This window comes from Fusarium pseudograminearum, chromosome 1 (assembly GCF_000303195.2).
Source record: "Fusarium pseudograminearum CS3096 chromosome 1, whole genome shotgun sequence".
In the NCBI taxonomy this organism is placed as follows: Eukaryota; Fungi; Ascomycota; class Sordariomycetes; order Hypocreales; family Nectriaceae; genus Fusarium; species Fusarium pseudograminearum.
Genome location: NC_031951.1, coordinates 286,851 through 302,323, shown reverse-complemented (window position 1 = coordinate 302,323; position 15,473 = coordinate 286,851). Strand labels below are relative to the sequence as shown.

The following is a 15,473-nucleotide window of genomic DNA, read 5'->3' as shown; positions in this document are numbered from 1 at the left end:
GGCTTCAAGAAACCACTATGCAGCACGGACAACGTGTGTATTTATTGTGGCTTGTGTTGAAATGTCAGCAAGGCAGAATCCGATGCAGATCAGGCTATTGAGCAAATGCTACTAATATGGAGCCCCATACTCCTGTGACTGTGAAGCATAGCTGTGACTGCGGCGGGTGGCATAGAATAGTTTGTAAAGTTAAAACAATACCGTGTCGTCCTACAACTTCGACTGTAACCATCTCAGATCTCGCTGACTCGTGACCTGTTCCCCAATCTCTTTTCGAGATCTCTCGACGTCTTTCTTGACAAGATCGGCATACAACTGCTGAATCTTCTCCGTGACAGCCCCCCTCTTCCCATCCCCAATAACCCTTCCATCAACCTCAGTCACATGAATCTGCGATGGAAACGTGCCAGTACAAAAGGCCTCATCAGCACCATAGACCTCGGTCAACGTGAAATCCAATTCTTTCACCGTGATTCCATTTGCGCGACAAACATCAATCGTCTTTTGTCTTGTGATTCCCTGCATCTGATTATCCTTCGTGGGCGCCCAAACCTCATCACCTCTCACGATGAAGAAATTGACAGAGTTACATGTCTTTACAAAACCACGCAGGTCAAGCATAAGTGCTTCATCAACATTCATAACGTTGGCGTGGATACAAGCTTGGACATCTGTTGCTTTTGAAATGTGATTCCACTGTTCGTCTTTGACGTCTGGTGGGCCGCGACGAACCCAGGTTGTGGCAAGTCTCAAACCGCGAGATTTGGAGTTTGGATCGACGGCTTTGGATTCGGGGATGATGACAATTAATGGGAGGCCGATATTGACGCTGGGGTTCTGGTAGGGTGTTGATTTGAGACCGCGACTAACGACGAGACGGATGTGGACGTGTTCATCTTCACCCATGTCGTTTGCGTCAAGGGTTTGATGGATCAAGTCGAGAAGATCACCTTTTGAAAGGCCGAGATCCATAAACATTGCCTTTGCTGATTGGAAGAGACGGTTGATGTGGTCGCGTGCGAACTGGAGGCGACCTTTGTTGGCGCGAATGCCCTCCTTTGTAATTATTAGAGATTTAAACAATGGTCAGTGGGTGAACTGCAACTTACCCAGATGCCATCACCAATGAGGAAATTGGAGTCGAACACTGAGACAACTGCCTCTGGTCGAGGGACTAGCTTGAAGTCTCCAGTGACACCATCACGAATGCCAACCTTAAGAAGTTAATGCATGAGTTGGATGACAGAAACAATGAAACTTACTAGAATGGAAGCATTCTTTGCGTTGGGTACTGAACTGTGCGTCGACCCGCCATGGCTGTCTTTCGATTCGGACTTTGTCATTCTAAAGGTTATTATTCGAATTAGGGACTCAGAATTGAGAGTCAACATGGAGAAATGTCTATATATCACTCACATAAAATAATGAGGGAAATGATACACACAGTGTTACCTTGATTACATTATAATTTCACTTCGCTAGTCTCACCGATGTAACCTTTTGGTTCTGACCAAAGCTACTCCCTTATCTAGTGCCAAAAGATAGGCATTGTCCCACTGTAGATGACACTCTCACCATCCCTAGGCCCTATCATCAACCTTGGCTTGGCAAATTTCTCCACGCTAGATTGACGTGATAGCAGGGTTATCAACTCGCCATTGATAGTGGATACATCATATACGATATCTCCCTGATACTTTGAACGACTTCCCCTATCATCGATAACAACGACGAGCTATAGTCTCAAAGTAGAATAGTTTCACCAGGAGGTTCCATCGCGTAGACTCCATAGTCGCCAACTGACTCGATGTATCTTGCAAAACTTGTGCGAACTCCCCGTCGACCCACTTTGATCGGGGAATCTATTAACTAATATTGCAGAGCCATTGATCTTTAAAGGTGACTTGTGTGGCACTTGAAACTTTCTGTAAGTGTCCAGCCTTCATCGACTTGCCAACATTTTCTGAGTCTTGCACCATGTCGTCGTCTCAAGGAAAAGCCGACGACACTCCTGTCAAGGGCGCGCCTCAATCCATTGGCTCCACTCAGGATGAACTCCCCGAGTTGACCAAAGCTCAGGCCAATCGTCTTCTTCTCAAGACTGATCTGGTTGTGATGCCGCTTGCAATTTTCAGCATGACGCTCGCCTATCTAGACAAGGTAAACCAGAAACTATCAATTTGGAGAAGCATAATACTGACACTCAAAAGAACGCCCTGGGATACGCTGCCATCTTCGGCATGAAAGAAGACGCCAATCTCAAAGCCCAAGACTACAGCTGGCTCGGCAGTATTTTCTACTTCGGTTACCTCGCCATGGAATTCCCCAGTCTCTGGCTTATGACAAAAATCCCTATTGGAAAATACGTCGGTGTTTGTCTCGTTCTCTGGGGTGCTTTGTTGTGCTTCTTGGCCCTCTGTCACAACTTTGCCGGTTTAGCGACAATTCGGTTCCTCCTCGGTGTTTTCGAAGCTGCAGTGTTACCCTGTATGATGATCATCAATTCGATGTGGTATCTTCGCAACGAACAACCTCTTCGTACGGCATTCTGGAATAATACGTTTGCTGGTGTTTTTGGAGGTATTTTGTCTTATGCCATTGGAAAGATTGACGGAACGCTTTCAACATGGAAGGTTAGTTGTGCAATTATCGGTCTAGTCCCACCAATGCTAATAAGCCTTGCAGTACATCTTCCTCATTTACGGAGCGTGTACCGTTTTTCTTGGCTGTCTTGTCTTCTTCGCTCTACCAGATACTCCATCTCAAGCATGGTTCTTCACAGCCGAAGAAAAGAAACTCGCCATGATTCGTCTCGCCCCAAACCAGACTGGCGTTGAGTCGAACAAGGTATGATTGCAACCTTCACTTTCAATCTCGTTTACTCATAGCATGACAGGGCTTTAAAACATACCAAATCCTCGAATGCCTTCGCGATCCCAAATGCTATTGTATCTGGCTTGGCGCCTTGGGTTACGCCGTTACCAACGCAGGTGTCACAAACTTTAACCCACTGATTATCGCCGGCTACGGTTTTACGAAGACTAAGACTGTTCTCATGGCTACTCCTCAAGCCGCAGTTGCCATGGTCAGCCAGGCCCTTCTCACAACTATTGCTCTCTACATTCCCAACCTTCGCTGTATCTTTTGGATTGGAGGTGCTCTCATGGGTATGGTCGGAGCTATTATTGTACACTCCCTGGATGTAGAGACGCAGAGAAACGCGTCTTTGGCTGGTGTTTACTTGATGGGCTTTTACAACGTGCCATTCATTTTCTTGCTTAGTTTGTCTTCGTCTAACACTGCTGGCGCTACGAAGAAGAGCTTTATGGGCATGTCCATCGCCATCATGTACGGTACGTATCGTTCTTTTCCTTACAGCAATTCTATGATGCTAACAACTTTCAGCTGTGGGAAATATCATCGGTCCCCAATTCTTCCTTAGTACACAGGCACCAACATATGTCCTTGGAATTGGCGCCATGCTTTGCGCTTTTGCCTTGATGGCGGCTGCTGGCCTTGCTTATTATTTTCTCTGCATTATTGAGAATAAGAAGCGTGATAAGCAATATGGAAAAACTCATGATGTGGTTGATGCTGGATTGGAGGCGGACAAGAGTGACAAGACGGATTTGCAGAACCCCAATTTCCGTTATACTTATTAGAAGTCGACAAGATCAGTTAGACTGATGGGTTGTATCCATTTTTATATATAGACAGGAAGGTTTCGCATCATTGCAGAGTGACATGTCATGGTGAAATTGGTGCTTTACAGGAACATCTGAATCTGGTTTCATGACGAATATCTAGTCCTGTCTCAAATGCTTCTATATATTATGGCAACTCAAAGCTGCACCTTCAACCACTACTTTAGACGTCCTCACGCTCATCAGCAAGGGCCTGAGCCTTCTCATTGCTGATCTTGGATCCCTCAGCATTGCGTCGGAACTCGTCCTCCTGATCCCTCAATTCCTGAGAAAGCTGGCCGTGAGCCTTCCAGACAGGCTTGATCTCAAAGAGACGGTTCATGGTATCAAGAGGAAGACCCTTGGTCTCGGGGATGAAGAAGAACACAAAGGTAGCGGACATGATCATGAGTGAGGCGAAGAAGAAGTAGACTCCGTAACCCATCTTGATGAACATCTGGGGTGTGAATCGAGACACAATAAAGTTCCAGAACCAGTTGTTGGCTGCGGCGGAAGCTTGGCCAAGAGATCTGTATCATGTTAGTAATTGTTTCATGTAAAAGTGTGCTAGTTACGTACCTGGACTTCTCGTCGAACATCTCAGAGTTGAGAACCCAAGGAATTGGGTTCCATGTGGGGGAGTAAAAGACAGTCCACAGATAGAAAAAGAAGACAGCAGCAATACCACCACTTGACATGCCTGGAGCAGCAGTACCAGCGGCCTCAGCAGCAGCCACCTTGCCAGCTGGGTTGGCGACCTTGATGTAAGCTCCGATGAACCACATGCAGAGAGAGCCACCAACTGAACCAATGATCAACAACTTTCTGCGTCCGACGGTCTCAATCAGGAAAAGGATAAAGATGATAGTAACAGTCGTCTTGACCACACCAAAGATACCGGTTGTCAAAAATCCGGTGTTGGTTCCTGTGATTCCGATGCTCTTGAACACAGTAGGGCTGTAGTAGTTGATGGCGTTGATACCAGAACCGTTCTGCCAGAGGAACATCATACCACCAAGGAAGAAACGCCATTGGATGTTGCGGCTCTTGAGGCAAGAGAATGGCTTCCAGAAACCGGGGCCGACTTCTCGGTTATAGCGCTCAAGTTCCTGGTCCATGTAGCTGACTTCCTCGACAATGTAGAGGTCATCAGCGGGCAGCTGTCGCAACCAACACAAGTTCGTCATAGCCTCTTCACGACGGCCCTTGGCGAAGAGCCAGCGAGGAGATTCCTTGATCCAAAAGGCGCCAAAGAGAAGCATACCGGCGGGGATAAGTTGGACAGCAAAGGGAATGATCCATTGCTTATGGCTAGGAGCCATGGTCTCAGCAAGTCCGTAGTTAATCCAGAAGCCAACAAGGCCGCCGATTTGCCAGCCCAATTCGTAAATACCAACGAGACGACCGCGGATAGCAGGAGGAGAGAGTTCGGAGCAGTAGATGGGGACCATGTTGGAGCAAGCACCTACTCCAACTCCAGCGAGAACGCGACCACCAATGATAAGTCCCAAACCTCGGTCTCCATTGGCGCCAAGCATCATGCCTGCGCCAAGCATAAAGACGAAACTAAAGGCAATCAATGAATAACGTCGACCGATGAAGTAGGATGTGATGTATGCGAAGAGACTGCCGAAGAACGCGCCGGCCTGGTAGACGGAGACGATGTTGGCTTTGAGAAGAGCGAGGTCATTGGGCTCGTAGGACGCAAAGTCGAATTCCGAAGTAAAGGATGGTAGAGCGATTGTGGTGCCAATAAAGGCAGAGTCATAACCGATCATGCATGACGCGAAAGAGGCGATAGCAGCACAAGTGTAAACGCGCCAATTGTACACAGCCTTGGGCGTTGGCCGGTCCTCATTGACAGCAAAGATGTTGTTGATAGTGAGACCCATGATTGCAAGTGTGCCTTTGACCAGCACAATGTCGAATCGGGTTGTGTTTTTGTTGTTGGAGAGTTGAGAGAAGAGTCAACAGGGGCAACTTCTCCGCATATATATATATATATGAGTCAAAACTGCAGAAATTACCGCGCTTAAAGGTTTACCCCATATTTTCAAAAGAATTTTCCCACTAGCGCCAACTGTACCGTTGCAACAAGTCATGCGTGGTCTTGGGACGTGAGCTAAAGTAAGTTAGAGCAGCGCTAGCAGGATCTGGATCCCTTCAACCCCGCATACCCATGGGCTGGGCAGGCTGGGGTAAAATGAGGGGGATGGGACAGAATCCGATAATTAAGGAGAATATTCAGCTAGTAGGCTTGGAGGGGGTTAAGGGTTTATCCCTGCGCCGAGCTTAATGGTTCTCCCCAGATTCAGCGTCATCTAGGGCCATCAACGCGGAACAGAACGGGCTTGGTATGGTTTTTGGCTTTAGACTATTGATATTCAAAGTGTCTAGATCGGTATTGTTTTTGTTGTCATCATTGACTGGGTAGTATGGTTTTGGTGACCTGGACTGGACTTGTGTTTGCGAAATGGTAGTCATCAACTACGCGACGCGTGTGGCACTAGCAAGGGATCGTGATACACATCCAGTAAGCCTCAAGACTGCGAATTGAATCATGCTCCATGACTTGTCAAACTCTGACTCACCAGACGATACTACGAATAATGCTGATTAACATGAATTATCTCAATTGTGATACAGAACGTCTTGTAATGTACATCAATAACCGTGACAAGCGTAAGAGGTCCATCTGATTCACGTAGCAATCTCAAGATTCATCATCTATATAGATAGACTCAATACCATGATGTTAGAATCTCAGAACACAGAACACACAGCACTCTCAATCAACTTCTCAGGAAGCCACATTCAGTAAGATTCATCTGAGGAAAAACTAACACATAGCGACCATGGATCCTTTCGCCGAAACCCCACCTCAGCCACCCCGACACTGCTTTAAGTGCGGCGGTGTCGACCTACCATACGGCTTTTTGGTCCATACCGAATGCCTCAATACCACGGAGCCACTGGAATATGGACACTGCTACTGTTGCGGTGACAAAACGAATTCCAGATACAATATCTTCTGTTCAAAGCATTCACCCCCAAAGCACGAGAACCCGCTTCCAATTGACGAGCTGCTAAAGTTAGTCAGACTGGCCGTTTGTTGCAGATGTGAAGGGAGAGTGATCACGGGTATCAATAGAACATCCGGTGGTATCGAGAAGTGCGCAGAATGCAAGAAAAATTGCAATAGTTGCGGAGCCAGACTGGCTATGGTTTGGATGTCCAGTTGTGAGGATTGTCATGAACGCAATCAACGAAACAGACAAGCTCTACTTGATCAAGCTGATGAAACGGGCCTTTGCGTTAGGTGTCATAAAGACCCTATTGTTGGAGGAAACCACACCTGTAGGAGTTGCAAGGATGAAATGAATCGTAAGCAACGAGAAACTAGGAATAGTAAGAAAAAGTAACTATACTTGGGCATGTGGACTACGGTGGCATTTTAGCTACGCTCTGCAGGGCAGGGACGCAACCCATACAAGGACAAGGGTAATTCGCTTAGGCGTTAGCATTAATACAGGTTGCTCCTCTTCAAGAGACAAGATAAAGGACATATTTTGACGATGCCACCAGCATCGGTGACTATGCGTGCCCAGACAACAATTCTTCATATCACGGTGTATCTCTATTGACCTTGGTAAGACATGTCACCGAGTCGAGATTGTGCTGCGTCTTGGTGGAATCATTGCAAAATAGCCTTGAGAACAACTGGGATAATTTCCTATCGGTCTATGTAACCCTAACTCAAGACTCAAAGGATGCACTGTATCTAATGCGCTCTACACTACCAGTAAGAGCTTCTTCATATATCAAGTAATACGCGATCTATCTTCCAACAATCGTAAACCCAGATACAAGTCTCCGTATAGGGTTACCACGGTGGTAGCGGTGCTGATGTGACACGATGGCCACCACTTGGGGCTAAAACCTCTTCATGTCCAGGTGTAAACAAGTTCAGAATCCACATTGCCAGTAAAATACAGACGACACGAACTTTCGGCGCCGTGATCCTTTCATGTCCAGGGACATTGTCCAACCACGCAAAAGAAGCTGTAGATAGCTTTTCTCCCTCACTTGCACTACCCATGATCAAATCAACGAGATAGACTGTCGACTTGGCCACAGAATTACTGATCCAGAGAAACAATGGTACGATGATTACCAGCGTCCTCCATCGATCTGCCAACACTGTGCCATCTCCAAAGAAGCCATCGATGATCAAAACACCCTCCGTATCAGCTGCCATCAACAGGTGATATTGCAAGATATACGTTTCGAGAGAACACCTGCCCAACCAGGCCATCGCTTTTGAGTGACAGTTCCGGATAGGAGTGGAAATATTCCGGATCCCAATAAATATCAGTATCGGAATGAAAGAGACCAGAGGATGCCAAATCTTGTACATCTTTTTTCGTAGGTGTAAAGTTGTGTAGAAGTAATACGTTGTAGCTAGCACGCCAGCGACAACAAGGACAATCCGAAAACCAAGACGAACGGCACTCCTCTCCATCTTGTTGGTAGCCACAGCGGTCAACATGCCGACGTAGACGATAAGGATATCCAGCGTAACGCGATACTGCCATTCCTTATGACTCCATTGGATATTGAAGATGGCTTTCAGAAGACCAAAGACAAATTCAGTGAATGGCGTTCCCATAAAAACTGCAGATACCACCAAGCCCGAAAGGAAGATTTTAGATACCACGAGCTGCGGGTCGCTGTTGCAACGCTCTCCGCCAACTGACATCGTTGCGTAGACAACAAGGAACCAGAACGAAACAAGAGGCGAGAAATAGTAAAACATGTAATCTGTGTCCATGATATACGCCAGAGAACAACTGAGAAGATTTAATCTCAGTAGAACGGCCCCAACACGACGAAATGAAAAGTCGTTTTTTCTCAGAAAGTACAACGTGTGTCCATATCCAGTCTGGAAAAGATATGCTGCGACGCAGAGTCGGACCAAGATGTAGATAGACTTGGATTCTCGAGTCGCCCCAGTCCAGTTGCAAATAAGAATGAGGGCTTGCATCCAACCCTTCCACTCGTCTGTTTGATGTCGCGAAAGAAATGCCTCGTCTAGTTCCTTGACGGATAAAGGCATGTCCATTGAGATGGGAGATCCCGATCGACGGATAGATAGTAGGAGAATGGCGACACAAGGAGCGTAGAGAAGGGCAAAGTCAAGTGGCTGCCAGAGTTTTTGACCCTTGGCCATCATCTGTGTCCGGTCCGCGTAGTAACACATGAGGAGGGCCAGGATAAATGATCCTACTTTCATATTGAAAAGTCTCCATTTTGGCTCGCTTCGATCATGGTACAAATCCAAGATCTCACCAATAAGACAAGCAACCACGTAAACAATACCAAAAGCAACGATACCGAGTTGAGTAATTGGTTTTATACCATAATCGGTGCAGCACGTGCGATTGTACGGATAAGACTTCATACGATCGAGTTTCGCATTGCACCTCAAGTTCAAGAGAATATTGGCCCGGGTGTCTGCGACGCCATGCTTGACGTGTACACCTGATGTATTAGGATCCATCCAAGTCTTGTTCTGGCCATACGTGAGCATTGGTATGGACCAAACAAGTGGAAGTTTCCAAGTCGGTTCGACTTCACTCAGCCAGTCTCGCATCTCGATGGTTTCGCCTGCTCTACGAGTAGAGTCGACGATGCGCACGGGGTCATCGCCTTGATACACGGGTCCTGCAGGGGGAGCATAAAAGATCTGGTTGCCCAATCCATCGATTGGGTCCATCGGGGCAGTGAAGGGATCAATGTCTGGTGTGTTGTCCTTGACAAAGTCGGCGATTATGGACATGTACTCCTTGTATGTACTGAAGCGACGATCCCAAGGAAGATTATACATTTTCGTCGTAAAGCGACCGTAATTGGTAGTTGTCAGTTTTTGTTTAGCTATTGTTGAGATGTCGGCTTTGCCTGTCGCGTTCATTATACCGAACCAGGCACCACCAGCGACATAGATTAATGCAGGTCCTTCTTGATCCTCGATGGGTGGAGTGACTTGTTTTTCTTTTGCGTAAAGCTCCATGTTGTGTGCATAGTCTTCTTGACCAGCTGTTTCTTTCGGTAAAAGCCAGATGTTGGGTAAGCGCTGGACCATTTGGCCGTAGTATGTCATGTTGAAGTACCCGTTTTTAGGCATCCTGTCCAACCCTCGATCGTGTTGAGAGCGCTTCGCATCGATCTGAAATGAATAATCATCAGTATTATTTTTTGTTCAATGCTGACTACAATAATTACTTACAAGACGAGAAAATGCATGTGCAACATTTCTAGATGTCGAGTCTCCGACAACAACGATTCGACGACCTTCCATACAGCGGCGGATATCATCGGACTCATACTTGCTCATGATGCATCCGTTGGGCTGCCATTGAAGAAAAGGGTTTCTATTCCCTGCTTCATCGGGTGGATCGATCCAACGTCCAGTGCTTTGGATAGCACGACAGCGGTAGGGATCGTTTCCGGGGAAGAGTGTTTTGAAGCCAACAGCAAGTAGAAAGATGACAGGCAGAGCTGTCGATATAACTCTGGCCCAAAAAGAATTCATGTTTACAGAATGAGTAGAGATTTGTCAAACGAAGGCTTCAAAACGCCAAGCGTGGGTGATGGAAATGGAGAACGGACGGCGTGCAAAAATATGGCAAGTATGGGGGAACCACAGAGTGTTGATCCGGGGATCAAATAAGCATAAACCTCTTGAATCACCTGCCACGCGTCGTCCTTGCATCAATATTCTCCACCATACCTTACTTGCGTATGTTTATTTCCACACAAAGCCAAGTGGCGTTTCAAGGGAGTTCGAAACGACGAGTCAAAAAAGAATAAGGTACGGATGAAGATCACGGTATTCGGATAGGGACAAAAGATGCAGAAGTGAAGCCAAGTGGCAGTTGAAGGGATAGAAAAAGGCTGAGACAAAGTAGAAGTATGTTGGTCCCCAGTATTTAGGTCGTTGCAAGTAACGCAAAGTGTCAATATAGGCGTGTATGAAAAGAAGACACCATGTGGGTAAGGTTGTGTCACTCATTGCCATCGTCCTTTTCATTGGCTTTCTAATATCCTCCCTTGACTTTGGCTCACCTGCAGGGCTGCGGTGTCTCGAGTCAGCCAGCCTAATATGTAAAGTGCGACGACTGCAGGGAGACCAGAATAAACATTGGCAGTACATGAGTGTTGTTCGGATCGGATACAGAAATGATGTCTTGTTACAAGCTACACAGTTGATCAACTGTACGCAACTTAAAAACAGTAGTGAGCGACAATGAAACATATTTACTCAGTTAAGTTTCAAGTAAAGTCTGACGTATACCCTCATATCAATACAATTCAACGACATATTACTACAATTGAACCAAATAGCCTCTACATCTCTCATCCAGTTCCGGTGAGTACCTATCAGTACCCAAGTATTAATGGTAAAACACTAAAAATGTGGAACAAGATCCAGCCATTCCACTGTATCATCAGGGGCTGATCTTGAGCTTAAAATCCCTTCATTAGTTAGGTATACGCGTCAATAAACACAGAGTACCTACGCAAGCCACACAGAAGCCATGTACTGCAGACTGAGACCAATGGTATCTTGATTTCACAAGGGGATCCCACCATTGGCATTGCCAAGACCACTAGTAAAACAGAACGTGAGCAACATTCCGCCACATGCAGCAGCGTAGTCAGTAGACATCTGTCAAACTACTGTTATGAACAAACAGATGTAGGCCCCTGCGCCTTTATCCCTCGAAATGGCGGTCTTCGGTTCTGAGTACCTTGGCCTAGTTGTCCTTGGCGAAAGTCCCATACTTTGACCTATCCCGTTCACCATTACTTGACTCTGGCTCCTCGGCAATTTCTTGGCCATCTTCGATTCCAGCCTCCTCTGCCGATCGCAACCCTTCATCATTCTCCGGGCATTGATGGGCCGCCCTTGTGGGTGGAGATTGAGGCGACTTGTCGATGTCGCTCGCCTGCTTGGTCTTTTTTCGCAGTCGATGCCACAGCATGGCTCCCCCACAAAGCAGGATAACAGACACCGTTACAACAGCGAGAATTACTGTTCCAGGGTGTGAGGATATTGAATTGTCGATCCATTCAATGAACCAAGGGTAGCATTCGGAGTCAACGATGATGAAGATACATAAACCCATGTATAAGAACGGGATCACCAGCTGTGCATATTTCTCGACGACCCTGAGGATATGCTTATGCTTCATGACCAGATACGTAACAAGGCAAAGTAACCCCAGCAGGATGTAGTACGTGACGACATAGACAGCTATCTCAACACCTTTGGTTTGAGAAAAGAGAGGGATATAAGTTCCGATGTTGTCGCCTCCATTTATCACACTGATTGTCGCAACCTTCAAGACACTCTTGGTACCAGAGAAACTTGGAGCCTCTTCCTCTTCTTCTTCTTCGTAAGGAATGATCAACTCGAGAAGCTTCCAGATTCCCAGCAATCCAGGAAGTAGACCAAGGAAGCCAATTGGCTCAGAAGGAAGGGCGAGTGAAGCGCCGAAGCCAATCATGGAGATGACCATGATGATAGTAAATCCGACATATTGCCCGATGGTGATTTTGAGGGGCGTGAGTGTGTTGCTGGTGGACGCCTCGGCGAAGAAGGTAACCAAGATGAAGATATCGTCAATGTTGGTGATGGCGAATGTACTGCATGCAGTTCCGAGCGTTTTACCGAACTGCATGATAGGCGACCACGAGTCTTGAGTGTAAAGAGAAAAGTGATGAAGAACATCCCTGTGGCTGTGTTGAATTTGTCAGACAAAGGGGCTAAATTTTGAAAGAGGGCTGGGTTGTTGTTGCAACGCGTCAACCGTGGAGATAGCACATCTTGGCACAAAGTCTGAAACAGCGGGGGCCGTGAGACGAGAATGCCAAGTCAAGTCATAGAAGCAATTTTAATCATCGAGTGCAGCTCTAGGGTAGGGACGGTTTGAAGATAGGTATGCTCGCTCTTGCATAGATTTAAACTTAACCGATGGGGGAAAGATGCATGGATGTATCACGTGGCTAAACACGTGATGCCCTTCACGGTCAACATCCAGATCCACACGACGTTTTGACAGCTACAATTACTCGAAACGTGCTAAGAGGCAGATTGAAGAATTGGACCGTTGATATGGCTGAAATAATGCTTCTTCTGAGGTAATTCATACCGGTTGATTGCTGTTGCCGATGAATTAATAGACACTTGCCCCAATGTCATCGAGTCAGTTATTTGCAATTTACCTTAGCTATATGTCCTTTTGTAACTTATTCTGAAAGTATCCTCTGGAACTGATTAAAGGTACAGCGATATAAACTAGACATTTTTTACACTGTACGCTTCGTGGAGTTCGTCATGTGCGGCAAGTTTGTACCAATGTTAGCGCATTGACGGCCAGGGATTACAGAAACTATCAAACGAACGCACGCCACTCAGCGGCCCGTTGCGTGGACCGAAGCAATTGGTCTGTCATATTATGGCCATTCTGACAGCGTCTGACAAGCCCACTGAAGACGCGTCTGTAGGAATAGCGAATTGGTCGCTCACAAATTGGAGTAAGTTTGCCAATGGTATTCACCATCTACACGATGTTCCCTACTCATATCACCATGTCGCCATCATTAGAGGTTTAACTGTTGACGTACATAGTAAATTGCCCAAATCATTGCGAAACTGTGACCTTGGATGTTAAATATATCTCAGCTGATGTGTAAATAGGAGCCAATAGAGAAGAGTCTTGTATTTGGCGATATTTTCTCCAATCCGCTTCAGCTCTCTCACCGATAATTGGCGTGGCTGAAAAGACGTAGCTGAAACCCCATTTTGTGTTACCTTGTGAAAGATCTAGACTTTCGGGTAGCGACGATCATCTGTTGCTGACACAGAAGAATGACAGACATAATCTGCCTTTCTCAGCTTTAAATGGACGAGGTAAGGTTATGTATGGTAGGTCTTAGAATGAATGTTCAGACAGCCACTACAGAGTTCGTATATGCCGTCGTGAATATCCAATGTCAGACGGCGAAACCTTTCCTCATACGTGACTATACAGTATAGCATTCGACTTGTCAATAACAGAAAGGCCGCCATATCAGGTTTACTGATCACATATAAGTCATCTCCACAGTTTTACACTCACAAAAATGAGTAGACATAATCCAGTAGGTGAGAATTGGGCATGTCGTGTCTTGTGATGGTGGTGGTTCTGGACACAGGCTGTGATTACGGCTTGCAGCCCGCATAAGACTATTCAATGTTTCGTCGCCGCGAGAACTCTCACATGCGACGATGCTTATGGATTGGCAGACATATTCTTGCCGCCAATATCCAGCCAGCCACATATTTCAGCTTCGGAGTATCTGAGTATCCGGCAACATGATGCTGAGAAGGCAGTGTCAGTAAACACAGACAGAGTACGATCAACGTCTGCAGTGTTGGTTGTTTCCCGCCCTTCAATTTCATTATAAAGAGCCCTCTTTCTTCCAGTTTCCATAGATGTTCTTCACCAGTTCTTCTACATCTCACACTACATTCAAACAAAAAAACACCAACACCAACAAACAATTCTTCCTTCCATCATGTCTGCCACAGCTTCAGCCAAAACTCCCGCTTGGGTCAAGTCTCAGGGCACAGTCAAGAACTTGCACTGGCGAGGTGACGCCCAGGTCCCCAACACAGGCATGTCTGTCGGACCTTCCGCCGTTGTCTTTGGTAACAGCATTTATTGCTTCCACCAGGGCCATGGCAACAATGGCCAACTCTGGTACAATGTCTACAACGGTTCTCGCTGGCTTGGAGATCTCCAGGTCCCCAACACCGGCACCTCTGCTGGACCATCCGCTCTCATCTACAAAGGCATGATCTATGTCTTCCATCAGGGCCATGGCAACAATGGCGAGCTGTGGTACAACATCTTTGACGGTTCCCGATGGCTGGGAGATACCAAAGTGCCCAACACAGGCATGACATCTGGTCCGTCTGCCACGATCTACATGGACAAGATCTACGTCTTCCACCAGGGAAGCCGAGGCAACAACGAGTTGTGGTACAACGTCTTTGACGGTTCGCGATGGTTGGGCGATCTCAAAGTCCCCAATGTCGGCATGTCCGCCTCCCCCACTGCGACGTACGTCCCCTACACGAACACCATCCAGGTCCTTCACCAAGGTGGCGGTGACAATGGTGAACTCTGGACCAACACTTTTGATGGTAACCGCTGGCTTGGTGATGAGAGGGTGGAGCGTGTGGGCATCTCGGCTGCGCCATCTGGAATCGCCTTTGATGACAGAGTCTTCTGCTTCCACCAGGGTACTCGCTTCAACGGCGAACTGTGGTTCAATGGATTCAACGGCGAGTTTTGGGAGGGGGACAAGTTGGTCCCAAAGACAGGTATGTCGTCGGATCCCTCTGCTGTGATTTACCGTGGCAAGATCTATGTGTTTCATCAGGGTTACGGAGACAACGGTGAGCTTTGGTTCAATGTTCTTGAGTAAGGAGGAGTATGTACTGGGATAGCTGTGACAGCAAGCCCCAAACCACGGTCTTTTTCGCGAACCTCTTAGGAACTAGCCTGGCCTCATGAATCTTTTAACTCATGATTGGGTATTGCAAATTAGGTACTGTCCACCTTGGTTCAAAGTGAAGAATATATATATTGAAGATAGCTTTGGCTTCATACTTGTTCCTCTCGGCTGAATAGTGTTTTGGATAAGACGAATGTCCCACAAGAGACCAATATGCCGCGA

General features: G+C 46.7%; 6 protein-coding genes across 6 annotated transcripts; 2 read left to right on the top strand and 4 right to left on the bottom strand.

Annotated features, from left to right (window-relative positions):
• Positions 1–210: 210 nt before the first annotated feature.
• On the bottom strand, positions 211–1,343 carry FPSE_10075 (uncharacterized protein; the record flags this gene model as incomplete). Its single annotated transcript, XM_009263192.1, has 3 exons — positions 211–1,056; positions 1,110–1,214; positions 1,263–1,343. 3 exons carry the CDS (start codon positions 1,341–1,343, stop codon positions 211–213), a joined length of 1,032 nt encoding a protein of 343 aa, XP_009261467.1.
• A 634-nt stretch (positions 1,344–1,977) lies between these two features.
• FPSE_10076 (uncharacterized protein) lies at positions 1,978–3,662 on the top strand (the record flags this gene model as incomplete). Its single annotated transcript, XM_009263193.1, has 5 exons — positions 1,978–2,160; positions 2,211–2,633; positions 2,686–2,847; positions 2,897–3,353; positions 3,406–3,662. The coding sequence occupies 5 exons, from the start codon at positions 1,978–1,980 to the stop codon at positions 3,660–3,662; spliced, it is 1,482 nt and encodes a 493-aa protein (XP_009261468.1).
• A 205-nt stretch (positions 3,663–3,867) lies between these two features.
• On the bottom strand, positions 3,868–5,575 carry FPSE_10077 (uncharacterized protein; the record flags this gene model as incomplete). Its single annotated transcript, XM_009263194.1, has 2 exons — positions 3,868–4,213; positions 4,263–5,575. The coding sequence occupies 2 exons, from the start codon at positions 5,573–5,575 to the stop codon at positions 3,868–3,870; spliced, it is 1,659 nt and encodes a 552-aa protein (XP_009261469.1).
• Positions 5,576–7,566: 1,991 nt separating this feature from the next.
• FPSE_10078 (uncharacterized protein) lies at positions 7,567–10,275 on the bottom strand (the record flags this gene model as incomplete). Its single annotated transcript, XM_009263195.1, has 2 exons — positions 7,567–9,909; positions 9,970–10,275. The coding sequence occupies 2 exons, from the start codon at positions 10,273–10,275 to the stop codon at positions 7,567–7,569; spliced, it is 2,649 nt and encodes an 882-aa protein (XP_009261470.1).
• Positions 10,276–11,500: 1,225 nt separating this feature from the next.
• FPSE_10079 (uncharacterized protein) lies at positions 11,501–12,427 on the bottom strand (the record flags this gene model as incomplete). The annotated part of the gene is made up of 1 exon (XM_009263196.1): positions 11,501–12,427. One exon carries the CDS (start codon positions 12,425–12,427, stop codon positions 11,501–11,503), a length of 927 nt encoding a protein of 308 aa, XP_009261471.1.
• Positions 12,428–14,306: 1,879 nt separating this feature from the next.
• FPSE_10080 (uncharacterized protein) lies at positions 14,307–15,221 on the top strand (the record flags this gene model as incomplete). Its single annotated transcript, XM_009263197.1, has 1 exon — positions 14,307–15,221. The coding sequence occupies one exon, from the start codon at positions 14,307–14,309 to the stop codon at positions 15,219–15,221; it is 915 nt and encodes a 304-aa protein (XP_009261472.1).
• Between the last annotated feature and the right edge of the window lie 252 nt (positions 15,222–15,473).